This window comes from Oncorhynchus kisutch, linkage group LG29, assembly GCF_002021735.2.
Source record: "Oncorhynchus kisutch isolate 150728-3 linkage group LG29, Okis_V2, whole genome shotgun sequence".
NCBI lineage: Eukaryota > Metazoa > Chordata > Actinopteri > Salmoniformes > Salmonidae > Oncorhynchus > Oncorhynchus kisutch.
The window spans coordinates 45,609,413-45,630,110 of NC_034202.2; the positions used below are offsets into that span (position 1 = coordinate 45,609,413).

Sequence of the window (20,698 nt, forward strand, 5' to 3'; positions counted from 1 at the left end):
GTAACACACACACACACACACAGCCTCCAGGTAACACACACACACACACACACACACACAATCTCCAGGTAACACACACACAACCTCCAGGTAACACACACACAACCTCCAGGTAACACACACACACACAATCTCCAGGTAACACACACACCACACAATCTCCAGGTAACACACACACACACACACAATCTCCAGGTAACACACACACACACAACCTCCAGGTAACACACACACACACAATCTCCAGGTAACACACACACACACAATCTCCAGGTAACACACACACACACAACCTCCAGGTAACACACACACACAGCCTCCAGGTAACACACACACACAGCCTCTAGGTAACACACACACACACAGCCTCCAGGTAACACACACACACAGCCTCCAGGTAACACACACACACAGCCTCCAGGTAAACACACACAGCCTCTAGGTAACACACACAGCCTCTAGGTAACACACACAGCCTCTAGGTAACACACACACACAGCCTCTAGGTAACACACACACACACAGCTTCCAGGTAACACACACACACACACACACACAGCTTCCAGGTAACACACACACACACACACACACAGCTTCCAGGTAACACACACACACACACACACACACACAGCTTCCAGGTAACACACACACACACACACAGCTTCCAGGTAACACACACACACACACACACAGCTTCCAGGTAACACACACAGCGCGAGTCCCCTGTGCTACGGGAGGAGATTTGATTGGTCAAAGCAGGGCTGTGCATCTGAGTTCTTTACGCTGTAGACCTGCAGAATTTGAAATGTACGTTTTTCTGTCTCTCTTTCCTTCCTAAAAGGTTTATTCTGTCCTACTGCCATTTTACTGTAAGTTTATTTTTTCTAAATGTTGTTTCATTGTGGAGAAGGAACCTGCTAGTAAGCATTTCATTGGACTATTCATACCATACGTACACACGACTCATAAAACATAACTCTCTTTCTCTCTCCATGATCTGAAGATGCTTTCAACAAAACAATATGTTCTTTACTAATGTTTACCCCTGTACCCCCCCCCCCCCCGTCCTTCCGTCCGTGCCTCCCTCTTCCTCTCCCCCTTCTCTCCACCGCCCCCACGCCTCTCTCCAGTCGGTTCGGCACCCCTGAGGACCTGAAGAGGTTGGTGGACACAGCCCACTCTTTGGGGATCACCGTCCTATTGGATGTGGTACATAGCCACGCCTCCAGTAACACTGCTGATGGGCTGAATAAGTTTGACGGGACAGACTCCTGCTTCTTCCACTCTGGGCCTCGGGGACACCATCCACAGTGGGGCTCACGCCTCTTCAACTATCAGAGGTACGGAAACGCACGTCGCGTACACACTCAGACACAAAGCTACGTACACTCAGACACGAAGCTACGTACACTCAGACACGAAGCTACGTACACTCAGACACGAAGCTACGTACACTCAGACACGAAGCTACGTACACTCAGACACGAAGCTACGTACACTCAGACACAAAGCTACGTACACTCCAGACACAAAGCTACGTACACTCAGACACAAAGCTACGTACACTCAGACACAAAGCTACGTACACTCACACGTACACTCAGACACAAGCTACGTACACTCAGACACAAAGCTACGTACACTCAGACACGTACACTCAGACACAAAGCTACGTACACTCAGACACAAAGCTACGTACACTCAGACACAAAGCTACGTACACTCAGACACAAAGCTACGTACACTCAGACACAAAGTTACGTACACTCAGACACAAAGTTACGTACACTCAGACACAAAGTTACGTACACTCAGACACGTACACTCGGACACAAAGTTATGTACACTCAAGACACAAAGCTACGTACACTCAGACACAAAGCTACGTACACTCAGACACAAAGCTACGTACACTCAGACACAAAGCTACGTACACTCAGACACAAAGTTACGTACACTCAGACACAAAGTTACGTACACTCAGACACAAGCTACGTACACTCAGACACAAAGCTACGTACACTCAGACACAAAGCTACGTACACTCAGACACAAAGCTACGTACACTCAGACACAAAGCTACGTACACTCAGACACAAAGCTACGTACACTCAGACACAAAGCTATGTACACTCAGACACAAAGCTACGTACACTCGGACACAAAGCTACGGACACTCGGACACAAAGCTACGTACACTCGGACACAAAGTTACATACACTCGGACACAAAGTTACATACACTCGGACACAAAGTTACATACACTCAGACACAAAGCTACATACACTCAGACACGTACACTCGGACACAAAGTTACGTACACTCAGACACAAAGCTACGTACACTCAGACACAAAGTTATTCATTAGGTATTTATAAAAGGTCATCATAAACAGACCTCCAGTCTGTGTGTTGGACTGGTATTCATTATAAACAGACCTCCAGTCTCTGTGTTGGACTGGTACTCATTATAAACAGACCTCCAGTCTGTGTCTCTGTGTTGGACTGGTACTCATTATAAACAGACCTCCAGTCTGTGTCTCTGTGTTGGACTGGTACTCATTATAAACAGACCTCCAGTCTGTGTCTCTGTGTTGGACTGGTACTCATTATAAACAGACCTCCAGTCTGTGTGTTGGACTGGTACTCATTATAAACAGACCTCCAGTCTGTGTCTCTGTGTTGGACTGGTACTCATTATAAACAGACCTCCAGTCTGTGTCTCTGTGTTGGACTGGTACTCATTATAAACAGACCTCCAGTCTGTGTGTTGGACTGGTATTCATTATAAACAGACCTCCAGTCTGTGTGTCTGTGTTGGACTGGTACTCATTATAAACAGACCTCCAGTCTGTGTCTCTGTGTTGGACTGGTACTCATTATAAACAGACCTCCAGTCTGTGTCTCTGTGTTGGATGGTCACTCATTATAAACAGACCTCCAGTCTGTGTCTCTGTGTTGGACTGGTACTCATTATAAACAGACCTCCAGTCTGTGTCTCTGTGTTGGATGGTCACTCATTATAAACAGACCTCCAGTCTGTGTCTCTGTGTTGGATGGTCACTCATTATAAACAGACCTCCAGTCTGTGTCTCTGTGTTGGACTGGTACTCATTATAAACAGACCTCCAGTCTGTGTCTCTGTGTTGGATGGTCACTCATTATAAACAGACCTCCAGTCTGTGTCTCTGTGTTGGATGGTCACTCATTATAAACAGACCTCCAGTCTGTGTCTCTGTGTTGGATGGTCACTCATTATAAACAGACCTCCAGTCTGTGTCTCTGTGTTGGATGGTCACTCATTATAAACAGACCTCCAGTCTGTGTCTCTGTGTTGGATGGTCACTCATTATAAACAGACCTCCAGTCTGTGTCTCTGTGTTGGATGGTCACTCATTATAAACAGACCTCCAGTCTGTGTCTCTGTGTTGGATGGTCACTCATTATAAACAGACCTCCAGTCTGTGTCTCTGTGTTGGATGGTCACTCATTATAAACAGACCTCCAGTCTGTGTCTCTGTGTTGGATGGACACATATTTAGCTTCTACCAAAGTGGAGAGTCTTATCTTTCAGAAGCCACAGGAACTGAGCTGAGCCCCGTAGTGTTTTGAAGTTAGAGCTGAAAGTATGATACACAGGAGGCCATATCAATTATAGTCCCATACCAGAGCCCATATCAATTATAGTCCCATACCGGAGCCCATATCAATTATAGTCCCATACCGGAACCCATATCAATTATAGTCCCATACCAGAGCCCATATCAATTATAGTCCCATACCAGAGCCCATATCAATTATAGTCCCATACCGGAACCCATATCAATTATAGTCCCATACCAGAGCCCATATCAATTATAGTCCCATACCAGAGCCCATATCAATTATAGTCCCATACCGGAGCCCATATCAATTATAGTCCCATACCGGAACCCATATCAATTATAGTCCCATACCGGAGCCCATATCAATTATAGTCCCATACCAGAGCCCATATCAATTATAGTCCCATACCGGAGCCCATATCAATTATAGTCCCATACCGGAACCCATATCAATTATAGTCCCATACCAGAGCCCATATCAATTATAGTCCCATACCAGAGCCCATATCAATTATAGTCCCATACCGGAACCCATATCAATTATAGTCCCATACCAGAGCCCATATCAATTATAGTCCCATACCAGAGCCCATATCAATTATAGTCCCATACCGGAGCCCATATCAATTATAGTCCCATACCGGAACCCATATCAATTATAGTCCCATACCGGAACCCATATCAATTATAGTCCCATACCGGAGCCCATATCAATTATAGTCCCATACCAGAGCCCATATCAATTATAGTCCCATACCGGAGCCCATATCAATTATAGTCCCATACCGGAACCCATATCAATTATAGTCCCATACCAGAGCCCATATCAATTATAGTCCCATACCAGAGCCCATATCAATTATAGTCCCATACCGGAACCCATATCAATTATAGTCCCATACCAGAGCCCATATCAATTATAGTCCCATACCAGAGCCCATATCAATTATAGTCCCATACCGGAGCCCATATCAATTATAGTCCCATACCGGAACCCATATCAATTATAGTCCCATACCAGAGCCCATATCAATTATAGTCCCATACCGGAGCCCATATCAATTATATTCCCATACCGGAGCCCATATCAATTATAGTCCCATACCGGAGCCCATATCAATTATAGTCCCATACCAGAGCCCATATCAATTATATTCCCATACCAGAGCCCATATCAATTATAGTCCCATACCGGAGCCCATATCAATTATATTCCCATACCGGAGCCCATATCAATTATATTCCCATACCAGAGCCCATATCAATTATAGTCCCATACCAGAGGCCATATCAATTATAGTCCCATACCAGAGCCCATATCAATTATATTCCCATACCGGAGCCCATATCAATTATATTCCCATACCGGAGCCCATATCAATTATATTCCCATACCGGAGCCCATATCAATTATAGTCCCATACCAGAGCCCATATCAATTATAGTCCCATACCGGAGCCCATATCAATTATATTCCCATACCAGAGCCCATATCAATTATAGTCCCATACCGGAGCCCATATCAATTATAGTCCCATACCGGAGCCCATATCAATTATAGTCCCATACCGGAGCCCATATCAATTATAGTCCCATACCGGAACCCATATCAATTATAGTCCCATACCGGAGGCCATTGTAGGTTGTACTGGTATGTCATATTAGGTAAATCGCTAATTTCTATTTTCTCAGCCTCGAGTGTCACAGAAACACTTTTGAATGAATAAAGAAATGAATAATTGTTCATAATTGATGTAATGAATCAAAACCATCGGTGGAAAAACCTTTGAATCGTTTTGAAACATCAAATCTGACTGAATGTGTGAAAAAGGTTCAAATGAAAGTGTCACTATTGGACAGAGACTATTTTCGCCCCCATTTATAATGTGTGTAAAAAAATATCAACCATCTTGCTGTTTTTTTCGGGTTAAGTATGTAAATCCCTGTTTGTTCCAAACGATGTGTCTGGACCATTTAGATGTACAACAATCCCCCAGACACACACTTACACACACACATCTTCTCAACCATTCGTTACCACACACACACACACACACACACACACACACACATACACACATACACACACACATCTTCTGAACCATTCATTACCACACAACAATCCCCCAGACAGACAGACACACACACACCTTCTGAACCATTCGTTTCCACACAACAATCCCCCAGACAGACAGACAGACAGACAGACAGACAGACAGACAGACAGACAGACAGACAGACAGACAGACAGACAGACAGACACACAGACACACAGACACACAGACACACAGACACACAGACACACAGACACACAGACACACAGACATCTGAACCATTCATTACCACACAACAATCCCCCAGACAGACAGACAGACAGACAGACAGACAGACAGACAGACACACAGACACACAGACACACAGACACACAGACACACAGACACACAGACACACAGACACACAGACACACAGACACACAGACATCTGAACCATTCATTACCACACAACAATCCCCCAGACAGACACACACACATCTTCTGAACCATTCGTTTCTACACAACAATCCCCCAGTCGCTGGGTTTCAAACGCTTCATGTATTCTGATGTTTTATCTCTGTGTGTATATTATATATATATATATATTTATCTATTTAGCTTAATATTTATTTATTCACTTATCTGGAGCCGTTTTTGATTGAATTAATTGGCGTTTCCTTTCTGTGTTTGCAGCCCTTTGTTATTGTTTTCCTTTTGGCTGTTTGTCTAGGACCAATTATGGGTGGATACACTGGTGTGTGTGTGTGTGTGGTTTATTAGGCTTTGTGGCTCTAATGTATTGATTTCTCTTTGAGGTCTTTCATCCTTCGCTCTGTTTATGTATGTATGTGCGTGTGTGTGTGTGTGTGCGTGCGTGTGTGTGCGTGCGTGCACGCCAGGCTCATTTAAAGTGTCCTCCACAGTTGACAAAGCTCCAGACAGCAGAAAGATGCCCTCTTTCTCTTTCAATTACGTCCTCTGTTCCTCTGTCCTCCGCTCTTCTCGTTTTCTGTTCCTCTGTCCTCCGCTCTTCTCGTTCTCTGTTCCTCTGTCCTCCGCTCTTCTCTCTCACGTTCTCTGTTCTCTCTGTCCCGCTCTTCTCTCTCACGTTCTCTGTTCTCTCTGTCCCGCTCTTCTCTCTCACGTTCTCTGTTCTCTCTGTCCCGCTCTTCTCTCTCACGTTCTCTGTTCTCTCTGTCCCGCTCTTCTCTCTCACGTTCTCTGTTCCTCTGTCCCGCTCTTCTCTCTCATGTTCTCTGTTCCTCTGTCCTCTGCGCTTCTCTCTCTCGTTCTCTCTGTCCCGCTCTTCTCTCTCACGTTCTCTGTTCCTCTGTCCTCCGCTCTTCTCTCTCTCACGTTCGCTGTTCCTCTGTCCTCCGCCCTTCTCTCTCGTTCTCTCTGTCCTGCTCTTCTCTCTCACGTTCACCCTCGTTTGCCTTTCTCTCGCTGTCAATCAATATAATAATACCTGTTCTCTCTTTCTTCATCTGTATATCTTCTGTTCTCACCCTCTCTCTCACCCTCTCTCTCACCCTCTCTCTCACCCTCTCTCTCACCCTCTCTCTCACCCTCTCTCTCACCCTCTTTCTCACCCTCTCTCACATCCTCTCTCTCACCCTCTCTCTCACCCTCTCTCTCACCCTCTCTCTCACCCTCTCTCTCACCCTCTCTCTCACCCTCTCTCTCACCCTCTCTCTCACCCTCTCTCTCACCCTCTCTCTGACCCTCTCTCTCACCCTCTCTCTCACCCTCTCTCTCACCCTCTCTCTCACCCTCTCTCTCACCCTCTCTCTGACCCTCTCTCTGACCCTCTCTCTGACCCTCTCTCTGACCCTCTCTGACCCTCCTCACGTGTCGATATTTCACAAAGTTTACGTGGATATTTTTCACATGATATTTCACATGATGATGCTCTGCAAAATGAGTCTGTTGTCAGGATGTCCCCTGAACGCTGCGCAGTCAAAATGATTTACACTTTAAACATATCTGACACTTTCACGGCCACATTGTGTTTTATTTATACAGTGATTATTATTCAACATGTCCTCACCTAACCCTCACCTGAGATTATAACCCTCACCTAACCCTCACCTGGGATTTTAACCCTCACCTAACCCTCACCTGAGATTATAACCCTCACCTAACCCTCACCTGGGATTATAACCCTCACCTAACCCTCACCTGGGATTTTAACCCTCACCTAACCCTCACCTGAGATTATAACCCTCACCTAACCCTCACCTGGGATTTTAACCCTCACCTAACCCTCACCTGGGATTTTAACCCTCACCTAACCCTCACCTGAGATTATAACCCTCACCTAACCCTCACCTGAGATTATAACCCTCACCTAACCCTCACCTGGGATTTTAACCCTCACCTAACCCTCACCTGAGATTATAACCCTCACCTAACCCTCACCTGGGATTTTAACCCTCACCTAACCCTCACCTGGGATTTTAACCCTCACCTAACCCTCACCTGAGATTATAACCCTCACCTAACCCTCACCTGGGATTTTAACCCTCACCTAACCCTCACCTGAGATTATAACCCTCACCTAACCCTCACCTGGGATTTTAACCCTCACCTAACCCTCACCTGAGATTATAACCCTCACCTAACCCTCACCTGGGATTTTAACCCTCACCTGGGATTTTAACCCTCACCTAACCCTCACCTGGGATTATAACCCTCACCTGAGATTATAACTCTCACCTAACCCTCACCTGGGATTATAACCCTCACCTGGGATTATAACCCTCACCTGGGATTATAACCCTCACCTTCACCTGGGATTATAACCCTCACCTAACCCTCACCTGGGATTATAACCCTCACCTTCACCTGGGATTATAACCCTCACCTTACCTTCACCTGGGATTATAACCCTCACCTGGGATTATAACCCTCACCTGGGATTATAACCCTCACCTGGGATTATAACCCTCACCTTCACCTGGGATTATAACCCTCACCTTCACCTGTGATTATAACCCTCACCTTCACCTGGGATTATAACCCTCACCCTCACCTGGGATTATAACCCTCACCTTCACCTGGGATTATAACCCTCACCTTCACCTGGGATTATAACCCTCACCTTCACCTGGGATTATAACCCTCACCTTCACCTGGGATTATAACCCTCACCTTTACCTGGGATTATAACCCTCACCTGGGATTATAACCCTCACCTTCACCTGGGATTATAACCCTCACCTAACCCTCACCTGGGATTATAAGCCTCACCTTCACCTGGGATTATAACCCTCACCTGGGATTTGAACTCACAACCCTATTGGTTCATTCTGATCTTCCTGCTACGTCTCCACGTCTGCGTCAATGACTAATTTCACCTGTATTCCTACACTTCAAAATACACTCAAACTATTATCATTTTCATAGTGATTCAGGAGTAACTTCAAACAGGATAATATTCCCCAGCAACATAAGACAACTATACAGATATCCCTCAAATGACTGAAATAAGATTAATTTATAGCTAAAATAGCAGTGGAGTCTCTTTTGCCAAGTGTGGCATAGACACGTGATGTCAGTCGTTCACATGTGTTCACCTCCGCGTGTGAATTGTCGAATTTACAGTTTTAGTTTCACTTTAGTTTCACGTTAGTTGTCACGTTCGTTTCATGGTATCACATGTTAAAATGTTGCATCCCCACATTGTCACATTTGTTTCACAATCTTCTGCGTATGTAATTGTCATATTAACACATGTTGCGTTTACATGTTGTCATGTGAAATTCATGTGGTTTTTCCACAAACACACAGCTCTTGGTACACCACTGGGGAATTACACTTCCGTAGAATGAAGAAGAGAGCGAGAGGAAGCACAGAAAGCCAGTTGACTGAACAACTTCTAACAGACTGTGGTTGAGGTGTTCAGGGCATATGGATTATAGTTGGATAACAGACTGTAGCAGAGTGGCTAGTTCTATAATAGACTGTAGCAGAGTGGCTAGTTGGATAACAGACTGTAGCAGAGTGGCTAGTTGGATAACAGACTGTAGCAGAGTGGTTAGTTCTATAATAGACTGTAGCAGAGTGGGTAGTTCTATAATATACTGTAGCAGAGTGGCTAGTTGGATAACAGACTGTAGCAGAGTGGCTAGTTCTATAATAGACTGTAGCAGAGTGGCTAGTTGGGTAACAGACTGTAGCAGAGTGGCTAGTTCTATAATAGACTGTAGCAGAGTGGCTAGTTGGATAACAGACTGTAGCAGAGTGGTTAGTTCTATAATAGACTGTAGCAGAGTGGCTAGTTGGATAACAGACTGTAGCAGAGTGGCTAGTTCTATAATGGACTGTAGCAGAGTGGCTAGTTGGATAACAGACTGTAGCAGAGTGGCTAGTTCTATAATAGACTGTAGCAGAGTGGCTAGTTCTATAATAGACTGTAGCAGAGTGGCTAGTTCTATAATAGACTGTAGCAGAGTGGCTAGTTGGATAACAGACTGTAGCAGAGTGGCTAGTTCTATAATAGACTGTAGCAGAGTGGTTAGTTCTATAATAGACTGTAGCAGAGTAGTTAGTTCTATAATAGACTGTAGCAGAGTGGCTAGTTGGATAACAGACTGTAGCAGAGTGGCTAGTTCTATAATAGACTGTAGCAGAGTGGCTAGTTGGATAACAGACTAGCAGAGTGGCTAGTTCTATAATAGACTGTAGCAGAGTGGCTATTTGGATAACAGACTGTAGCAGAGTGGCTAGTTCTATAATAGACTGTAGCAGAGTGGCTAGTTGGATAACAGACTGTAGCAGAGTGGCTAGTTGGATAACAGACTGTAGCAGAGTGGTTAGTTCTATAATAGACTGTAGCAGAGTGGCTAGTTGGATAATAGACTGTAGCAGAGTGGTTAGTTGGATAACAGACTGTAGCAGTGTGGCTAGTTGGATAACAGACTGTAGCAGAGTGGCTAGTTCTATAATAGACTGTAGCAGAGTGGCTAGTTGGATAACAGACTGTAGCAGAGTGGCTAGTTGGATAACAGACTGTAGCAGAGTGGCTAGTTCTATAATAGACTGTAGCAGAGTGGCTAGTTGGATAACAGACTGTAGCAGAGTGGCTAGTTCTATAATGGACTGTAGCAGAGTGGCTAGTTGGATAACAGACTGTAGCAGAGTGGCTAGTTCTATAATAGACTGTAGCAGAGTGGCTAGTTCTATAATAGACTGTAGCAGAGTGGTTAGTTCTATAATAGACTGAAGCAGAGTGGTTAGTTCTATAATGGACTGTAGCAGAGTGGTTAGTTCTATAATAGACTGTAGCAGAGTGGCTAGTTGGATAACAGACTGTAGCAGAGTGGCTAGTTCTATAATAGACTGTAGCAGAGTGGCTAGTTCTATAATAGACTGTAGCAGAGTGGCTAGTTGGATAACAGACTGTAGCAGAGTGGCTAGTTCTATAATAGACTGTAGCAGAGTGGCTAGTTGGATAACAGACTGTAGCAGAGTGGCTAGTTGGATAACAGACTGTAGCAGAGTGGCTAGTTGGATAACAGACTGTAGCAGAGTGGTTAGTTCTATAATAGACTGTAGCAGAGTGGCTAGTTGGATAATAGACTGTATCAGTGTGGCTAGTTGGATAACAGACTGTAGCAGAGTGGCTAGTTCTATAACAGACTGTAGCAGAGTGGCTAGTTGGATAACAGACTGTAGCAGAGTGGCTAGTTGGATAACAGACTGTAGCAGAGTGGTTAGTTCTATAATAGACTGTAGCAGAGTGGTTAGTTGGATAACAGACTGTATCAGTGTGGCTAGTTGGATAACAGACTGTAGCAGAGTGGCTAGTTCTATAATAGACTGTAGCAGAGTGGCTAGTTGGATAACAGACTGTAGCAGAGTGGCTAGTTCTATAATAGACTGTAGCAGAGTGGCTAGTTGGATAACAGACTGTAGCAGAGTGGCTAGTTGGATAACAGACTGTAGCAGAGTGGTTAGTTCTATAATAGACTGTAGCAGAGTGGTTAGTTGGATAACAGACTGTATCAGTGTGGCTAGTTGGATAACAGACTGTAGCAGAGTGGCTAGTTCTATAATAGACTGTAGCAGAGTGGCTAGTTGGATAACAGACTGTAGCAGAGTGGCTAGTTGGATAACAGACTGTAGCAGAGTGGCTAGTTGGATAACAGACTGTAGCAGAGTGGTTAGTTCTATAATAGACTGTAGCAGAGTGGTTAGTTGGATAACAGACTGTATCAGTGTGGCTAGTTGGATAACAGACTGTAGCAGAGTGGCTAGTTGGATAACAGACTGTAGCAGAGTGGCTAGTTGGATAACAGACTGTAGCAGAGTGGCTAGTTGGATAACAGACTGTAGCAGAGTGGCTAGTTGGATAACAGACTGTAGCAGAGTGGCTAGTTCTATAATAGACTGTAGCAGAGTGGCTAGTTGGATAACAGACTGTAGCAGAGTGGCTAGTTGGATAACAGACTGTAGCAGAGTGGTTAGTTCTATAATAGACTGTAGCAGAGTGGTTAGTTGGATAACAGACTGTATCAGTGTGGCTAGTTGGATAACAGACTGTAGCAGAGTGGCTAGTTGGATAACAGACTGTAGCAGAGTGGTTAGTTCTATAATAGACTGTAGCAGAGTGGCTAGTTGGATAACAGACTGTAGCAGAGTGGCTAGTTCTATAATGGACTGTAGCAGAGTGGCTAGTTGGATAACAGACTGTAGCAGAGTGGCTAGTTCTATAATAGACTGTAGCAGAGTGGCTAGTTCTATAATAGACTGTAGCAGAGTGGCTAGTTGGATAACAGACTGTAGCAGAGTGGCTAGTTCTATAATAGACTGTAGCAGAGTGGTTAGTTCTATAATAGACTGTAGCAGAGTAGTTAGTTCTATAATAGACTGTAGCAGAGTGGCTAGTTGGATAACAGACTGTAGCAGAGTGGCTAGTTCTATAATAGACTGTAGCAGAGTGGCTAGTTGGATAACAGACTAGCAGAGTGGCTAGTTCTATAATAGACTGTAGCAGAGTGGCTATTTGGATAACAGACTGTAGCAGAGTGGCTAGTTCTATAATAGACTGTAGCAGAGTGGCTAGTTGGATAACAGACTGTAGCAGAGTGGCTAGTTGGATAACAGACTGTAGCAGAGTGGCTAGTTCTATAATAGACTGTAGCAGAGTGGCTAGTTGGATAATAGACTGTAGCAGAGTGGTTAGTTGGATAACAGACTGTAGCAGTGTGGCTAGTTGGATAACAGACTGTAGCAGAGTGGCTAGTTGGATAACAGACTGTAGCAGAGTGGCTAGTTGGATAACAGACTGTAGCAGAGTGGCTAGTTGGATAACAGACTGTAGCAGAGTGGCTAGTTCTATAATAGACTGTAGCAGAGTGGCTAGTTGGATAACAGACTGTAGCAGAGTGGCTAGTTCTATAATGGACTGTAGCAGAGTGGTTAGTTCTATAATAGACTGTAGCAGAGTGGCTAGTTGGATAACAGACTGTAGCAGAGTGGCTAGTTCTATAATAGACTGTAGCAGAGTGGCTAGTTCTATAATAGACTGTAGCAGAGTGGCTAGTTCTATAATAGACTGTAGCAGAGTGGCTAGTTGGATAACAGACTGTAGCAGAGTGGTTAGTTCTATAATAGACTGTAGCAGAGTGGCTAGTTGGATAATAGACTGTATCAGTGTGGCTAGTTGGATAACAGACTGTAGCAGAGTGGCTAGTTCTATAACAGACTGTAGCAGAGTGGCTAGTTGGATAACAGACTGTAGCAGAGTGGCTAGTTGGATAACAGACTGTAGCAGAGTGGCTAGTTGGATAACAGACTGTAGCAGAGTGGCTAGTTGGATAACAGACTGTAGCAGAGTGGTTAGTTCTATAATAGACTGTAGCAGAGTGGTTAGTTGGATAACAGACTGTATCAGTGTGGCTAGTTGGATAACAGACTGTAGCAGAGTGGCTAGTTCTATAATAGACTGTAGCAGAGTGGCTAGTTCTATAATAGACTGTAGCAGAGTGGCTAGTTGGATAACAGACTGTAGCAGAGTGGCTAGTTGGATAACAGACTGTAGCAGAGTGGCTAGTTCTATAACAGACTGTAGCAGAGTGGCTAGTTCTATAATAGACTGTAGCAGAGTGGCTAGTTGGATAACAGACTGTAGCAGAGTGGCTAGTTGGATAACAGACTGTAGCAGAGTGGTTAGTTCTATAATAGACTGTAGCAGAGTGGTTAGTTGGATAACAGACTGTATCAGTGTGGCTAGTTGGATAACAGACTGTAGCAGAGTGGCTAGTTCTATAATAGACTGTAGCAGAGTGGCTAGTTGGATAACAGACTGTAGCAGAGTGGCTAGTTGGATAACAGACTGTAGCAGAGTGGCTAGTTGGATAACAGACTGTAGCAGAGTGGTTAGTTCTATAATAGACTGTAGCAGAGTGGTTAGTTGGATAACAGACTGTATCAGTGTGGCTAGTTGGATAACAGACTGTAGCAGAGTGGCTAGTTCTATAATAGACTGTAGCAGAGTGGCTAGTTGGATAACAGACTGTAGCAGAGTGGCTAGTTGGATAACAGACTGTAGCAGAGTGGCTAGTTCTATAATAGACTGTAGCAGAGTGGCTAGTTGGATAACAGACTGTAGCAGAGTGGCTAGTTGGATAACAGACTGTAGCAGAGTGGTTAGTTCTATAATAGACTGTAGCAGAGTGGTTAGTTGGATAACAGACTGTATCAGTGTGGCTAGTTGGATAACAGACTGTAGCAGAGTGGCTAGTTCTATAATAGACTGTAGCAGAGTGGCTAGTTCTATAATAGACTGTAGCAGAGTGGCTAGTTGGATAACAGACTGTAGCAGAGTGGCTAGTTCTATAATAGACTGTAGCAGAGTGGCTAGTTGGATAACAGACTGTAGCAGAGTGGCTAGTTGGATAACAGACTGTAGCAGAGTGGTTAGTTCTATAATAGACTGTAGCAGAGTGGCTAGTTCTATAATAGACTGTAGCAGAGTGGCTAGTTCTATAACAGACTGTAGCAGAGTGGCTAGTTCTATAATAGACTGTAGCAGAGTGGCTAGTTCTATAATAGACTGTAGCAGAGTGGTTAGTTCTATAATAGACTGTAGCAGAGTGGCTAGTTCTATAATAGACTGTAGCAGAGTGGCTAGTTGGATAACAGACTGTAGCAGAGTGGTTAGTTCTATAATAGACTGTAGCAGAGTGGCTAGTTGGATAACAGACTGTAGCAGAGTGGCTAGTTCTATAATGGACTGTAGCAGAGTGGCTAGTTGGATAACAGACTGTAGCAGAGTGGCTAGTTCTATAATAGACTGTAGCAGAGTGGCTAGTTCTATAATAGACTGTAGCAGAGTGGCTAGTTCTATAATAGACTGTAGCAGAGTGGCTAGTTCTATAATAGACTGTAGCAGAGTGGCTAGTTGGATAACAGACTGTAGCAGAGTGGCTAGTTCTATAATAGACTGTAGCAGAGTGGCTAGTTGGATAACAGACTAGCAGAGTGGCTAGTTCTATAATAGACTGTAGCAGAGTGGCTATTTGGATAACAGACTGTAGCAGAGTGGCTAGTTCTATAATAGACTGTAGCAGAGTGGCTAGTTGGATAACAGACTGTAGCAGAGTGGCTAGTTGGATAACAGACTGTAGCAGAGTGGCTAGTTCTATAACAGACTGTAGCAGAGTGGCTAGTTCTATAATAGACTGTAGCAGAGTGGCTAGTTGGATAACAGACTGTAGCAGAGTGGCTAGTTGGATAACAGACTGTAGCAGAGTGGTTAGTTCTATAATAGACTGTAGCAGAGTGGTTAGTTGGATAACAGACTGTATCAGTGTGGCTAGTTGGATAACAGACTGTAGCAGAGTGGCTAGTTCTATAATAGACTGTAGCAGAGTGGCTAGTTGGATAACAGACTGTAGCAGAGTGGCTAGTTGGATAACAGACTGTAGCAGAGTGGCTAGTTGGATAACAGACTGTAGCAGAGTGGTTAGTTCTATAATAGACTGTAGCAGAGTGGTTAGTTGGATAACAGACTGTATCAGTGTGGCTAGTTGGATAACAGACTGTAGCAGAGTGGCTAGTTCTATAATAGACTGTAGCAGAGTGGCTAGTTGGATAACAGACTGTAGCAGAGTGGCTAGTTGGATAACAGACTGTAGCAGAGTGGCTAGTTCTATAATAGACTGTAGCAGAGTGGCTAGTTGGATAACAGACTGTAGCAGAGTGGCTAGTTGGATAACAGACTGTAGCAGAGTGGTTAGTTCTATAATAGACTGTAGCAGAGTGGTTAGTTGGATAACAGACTGTATCAGTGTGGCTAGTTGGATAACAGACTGTAGCAGAGTGGCTAGTTCTATAATAGACTGTAGCAGAGTGGCTAGTTCTATAATAGACTGTAGCAGAGTGGCTAGTTGGATAACAGACTGTAGCAGAGTGGCTAGTTCTATAATAGACTGTAGCAGAGTGGCTAGTTGGATAACAGACTGTAGCAGAGTGGCTAGTTGGATAACAGACTGTAGCAGAGTGGTTAGTTCTATAATAGACTGTAGCAGAGTGGCTAGTTCTATAATAGACTGTAGCAGAGTGGCTAGTTCTATAACAGACTGTAGCAGAGTGGCTAGTTCTATAATAGACTGTAGCAGAGTGGCTAGTTCTATAATAGACTGTAGCAGAGTGGTTAGTTCTATAATAGACTGTAGCAGAGTGGCTAGTTCTATAATAGACTGTAGCAGAGTGGCTAGTTGGATAACAGACTGTAGCAGAGTGGTTAGTTCTATAATAGACTGTAGCAGAGTGGCTAGTTGGATAACAGACTGTAGCAGAGTGGCTAGTTCTATAATGGACTGTAGCAGAGTGGCTAGTTGGATAACAGACTGTAGCAGAGTGGCTAGTTCTATAATAGACTGTAGCAGAGTGGCTAGTTCTATAATAGACTGTAGCAGAGTGGCTAGTTCTATAATAGACTGTAGCAGAGTGGCTAGTTCTATAATAGACTGTAGCAGAGTGGCTAGTTGGATAACAGACTGTAGCAGAGTGGCTAGTTCTATAATAGACTGTAGCAGAGTGGCTAGTTGGATAACAGACTAGCAGAGTGGCTAGTTCTATAATAGACTGTAGCAGAGTGGCTATTTGGATAACAGACTGTAGCAGAGTGGCTAGTTCTATAATAGACTGTAGCAGAGTGGCTAGTTGGATAACAGACTGTAGCAGAGTGGCTAGTTGGATAACAGACTGTAGCAGAGTGGTTAGTTCTATAATAGACTGTAGCAGAGTGGCTAGTTGGATAATAGACTGTAGCAGAGTGGTTAGTTGGATAACAGACTGTAGCAGTGTGGCTAGTTGGATAACAGACTGTAGCAGAGTGGCTAGTTCTATAATAGACTGTAGCAGAGTGGCTAGTTGGATAACAGACTGTAGCAGAGTGGCTAGTTCTATAATGGACTGTAGCAGAGTGGCTAGTTGGATAACAGACTAGCAGAGTGGCTAGTTCTATAATAGACTGTAGCAGAGTGGCTAGTTCTATAATAGACTGTAGCAGAGTGGTTAGTTCTATAATAGACTGTAGCAGAGTTGTTAGTTCTATAATGGACTGTAGCAGAGTGGTTAGTTCTATAATAGACTGTAGCAGAGTGGCTAGTTGGATAACAGACTGTAGCAGAGTGGCTAGTTCTATAATAGACTGTAGCAGAGTGGCTAGTTCTATAATAGACTGTAGCAGAGTGGCTAGTTGGATAACAGACTGTAGCAGAGTGGCTAGTTCTATAATAGACTGTAGCAGAGTGGCTAGTTGGATAACAGACTGTAGCAGAGTGGCTAGTTGGATAACAGACTGTAGCAGAGTGGCTAGTTGGATAACAGACTGTAGCAGAGTGGCTAGTTGGATAACAGACTGTAGCAGAGTGGTTAGTTCTATAATAGACTGTAGCAGAGTGGCTAGTTGGATAATAGACTGTATCAGTGTGGCTAGTTGGATAACAGACTGTAGCAGAGTGGCTAGTTCTATAACAGACTGTAGCAGAGTGGCTAGTTGGATAACAGACTGTAGCAGAGTGGCTAGTTGGATAACAGACTGTAGCAGAGTGGCTAGTTGGATAACAGACTGTAGCAGAGTGGTTAGTTCTATAATAGACTGTAGCAGAGTGGTTAGTTGGATAACAGACTGTATCAGTGTGGCTAGTTGGATAACAGACTGTAGCAGAGTGGCTAGTTCTATAATAGACTGTAGCAGAGTGGCTAGTTGGATAACAGACTGTAGCAGAGTGGCTAGTTCTATAACAGACTGTAGCAGAGTGGCTAGTTCTATAACAGACTGTAGCAGAGTGGCTAGTTGGATAACAGACTGTAGCAGAGTGGCTAGTTCTATAATAGACTGTAGCAGAGTGGCTAGTTGGATAACAGACTGTAGCAGAGTGGCTAGTTGGATAACAGACTGTAGCTGAGTGGTTAGTTCTATAACAGACTGTATCAGTGTGGCTAGTTGGATAACAGACTGTAGCAGAGTGGCTAGTTCTATAATAGACTGTAGCAGAGTGGCTAGTTGGATAACAGACTGTAGCAGAGTGGCTAGTTGGATAACAGACTGTAGCAGAGTGGCTAGTTGGATAACAGACTGTAGCAGAGTGGTTAGTTCTATAATAGACTGTAGCAGAGTGGTTAGTTGGATAACAGACTGTATCAGTGTGGCTAGTTGGATAACAGACTGTAGCAGAGTGGCTAGTTGGATAACAGACTGTAGCAGAGTGGCTAGTTGGATAACAGACTGTAGCAGAGTGGCTAGTTGGATAACAGACTGTAGCAGAGTGGCTAGTTCTATAATAGACTGTAGCAGAGTGGCTAGTTGGATAACAGACTGTAGCAGAGTGGCTAGTTGGATAACAGACTGTAGCAGAGTGGTTAGTTCTATAATAGACTGTAGCAGAGTGGTTAGTTGGATAACAGACTGTATCAGTGTGGCTAGTTGGATAACAGACTGTAGCAGAGTGGCTAGTTCTATAATAGACTGTAGCAGAGTGGCTAGTTCTATAATAGACTGTAGCAGAGTGGCTAGTTGGATAACAGACTGTAGCAGAGTGGTTAGTTCTATAATAGACTGTAGCAGAGTGGCTAGTTGGATAACAGACTGTAGCAGAGTGGCTAGTTCTATAATGGACTGTAGCAGAGTGGCTAGTTGGATAACAGACTGTAGCAGAGTGGCTAGTTGGATAACAGACTGTAGCAGAGTGGTTAGTTCTATAATAGACTGTAGCAGAGTGGTTAGTTGGATAACAGACTGTATCAGTGTGGCTAGTTGGATAACAGACTGTAGCAGAGTGGCTAGTTCTATAATAGACTGTAGCAGAGTGGCTAGTTCTATAATAGACTGTAGCAGAGTGGCTAGTTGGATAACAGACTGTAGCAGAGTGGTTAGTTCTATAATAGACTGTAGCAGAGTGGCTAGTTGGATAACAGACTGTAGCAGAGTGGCTAGTTCTATAATGGACTGTAGCAGAGTGGCTAGTTGGATAACAGACTGTAGCAGAGTGGCTAGTTCTATAATAGACTGTAGCAGAGTGGCTAGTTCTATAATAGACTGTAGCAGAGTGGCTAGTTGGATAACAGACTGTAGCAGAGTGGCTAGTTCTATAATAGACTGTAGCAGAGTGGTTAGTTCTATAATAGACTGTAGCAGAGTAGTTAGTTCTATAATAGACTGTAGCAGAGTGGCTAGTTGGATAACAGACTGTAGCAGAGTGGCTAGTTCTATAATAGACTGTAGCAGAGTGGCTAGTTGGATAACAGACTAGCAGAGTGGCTAGTTCTATAATAGACTGTAGCAGAGTGGCTATTTGGATAACAGACTGTAGCAGAGTGGCTAGTTCTATAATAGACTGTAGCAGAGTGGCTAGTTGGATAACAGACTGTAGCAGTGTGGCTAGTTGGATAACAGACTGTAGCAGAGTGGTTAGTTCTATAATAGACTGTAGCAGAGTGGCTAGTTGGATAATAGACTGTAGCAGAGTGGTTAGTTGGATAACAGACTGTAGCAGTGTGGCTAGTTGGATAACAGACTGTAGCAGAGTGGCTAGTTCTATAATAGACTGTAGCAGAGTGGCTAGTTGGATAACAGACTGTAGCAGAGTGGCTAGTTGGATAACAGACTGTAGCAGAGTGGCTAGTTCTATAATGGACTGTATCAGAGTGGCTAGTTGGATAACAGACTGTAGCAGAGTGGCTAGTTCTATAATAGACTGTAGCAGAGTGGTTAGTTCTATAATAGACTGTAGCAGAGTGGTTAGTTCTATAATAGACTGTAGCAGAGTGGCTAGTTGGATAACAGACTGTAGCAGAGTGGCTAGTTCTATAATAGACTGTAGCAGAGTGGTTAGTTCTATAATAGACTGTAGCAGAGTGGCTAGTTGGATAACAGACTGTAGCAGAGTGGCTAGTTCTATAATAGACTGTAGCAGAGTGGCTAGTTCTATAATAGACTGTAGCAGAGTGGCTAGTTGGATAACAGACTGTAGCAGAGTGGTTAGTTCTATAATAGACTGTAGCAGAGTGGCTAGTTGGATAATAGACTGTATCAGTGTGGCTAGTTCTATAACAGACTGTAGCAGAGTGGCTAGTTCTATAACAGACTGTAGCAGAGTGGCTAGTTGGATAACAGACTGTAGCAGAGTGGCTAGTTGGATAACAGACTGTAGCAGAGTGGCTAGTTGGATAACAGACTGTAGCAGAGTGGCTAGTTGGATAACAGACTGTAGCAGAGTGGCTAGTTGGATAACAGACTGTAGCAGAGTGGTTAGTTCTATAATAGACTGTAGCAGAGTGGTTAGTTGGATAACAGACTGTATCAGTGTGGCTAGTTGGATAACAGACTGTAGCAGAGTGGCTAGTTCTATAATAGACTGTAGCAGAGTGGCTAGTTGGATAACAGACTGTAGCAGAGTGGCTAGTTCTATAATAGACTGTAGCAGAGTGGTTAGTTGGATAACAGACTGTATCAGTGTGGCTAGTTGGATAACAGACTGTAGCAGAGTGGCTAGTTCTATAATAGACTGTAGCAGAGTGGCTAGTTGGATAACAGACTGTAGCA

General features: G+C 43.9%; 1 protein-coding gene across 1 annotated transcript in view; it reads left to right on the plus strand.

Annotated features, from left to right (window-relative positions):
* gbe1a (glucan (1,4-alpha-), branching enzyme 1a) overlaps nt 1–20,698 on the plus strand; it is a 187,415-nt gene that overhangs the window by 78,158 nt on the left and 88,559 nt on the right. Inside the window, exon 7 of the mRNA XM_031809578.1 lies at nt 1,131–1,340. Within this exon, the coding sequence (XP_031665438.1) occupies nt 1,131–1,340 (210 nt within the window). The remainder of the gene's footprint in view (nt 1–1,130; nt 1,341–20,698) is intronic.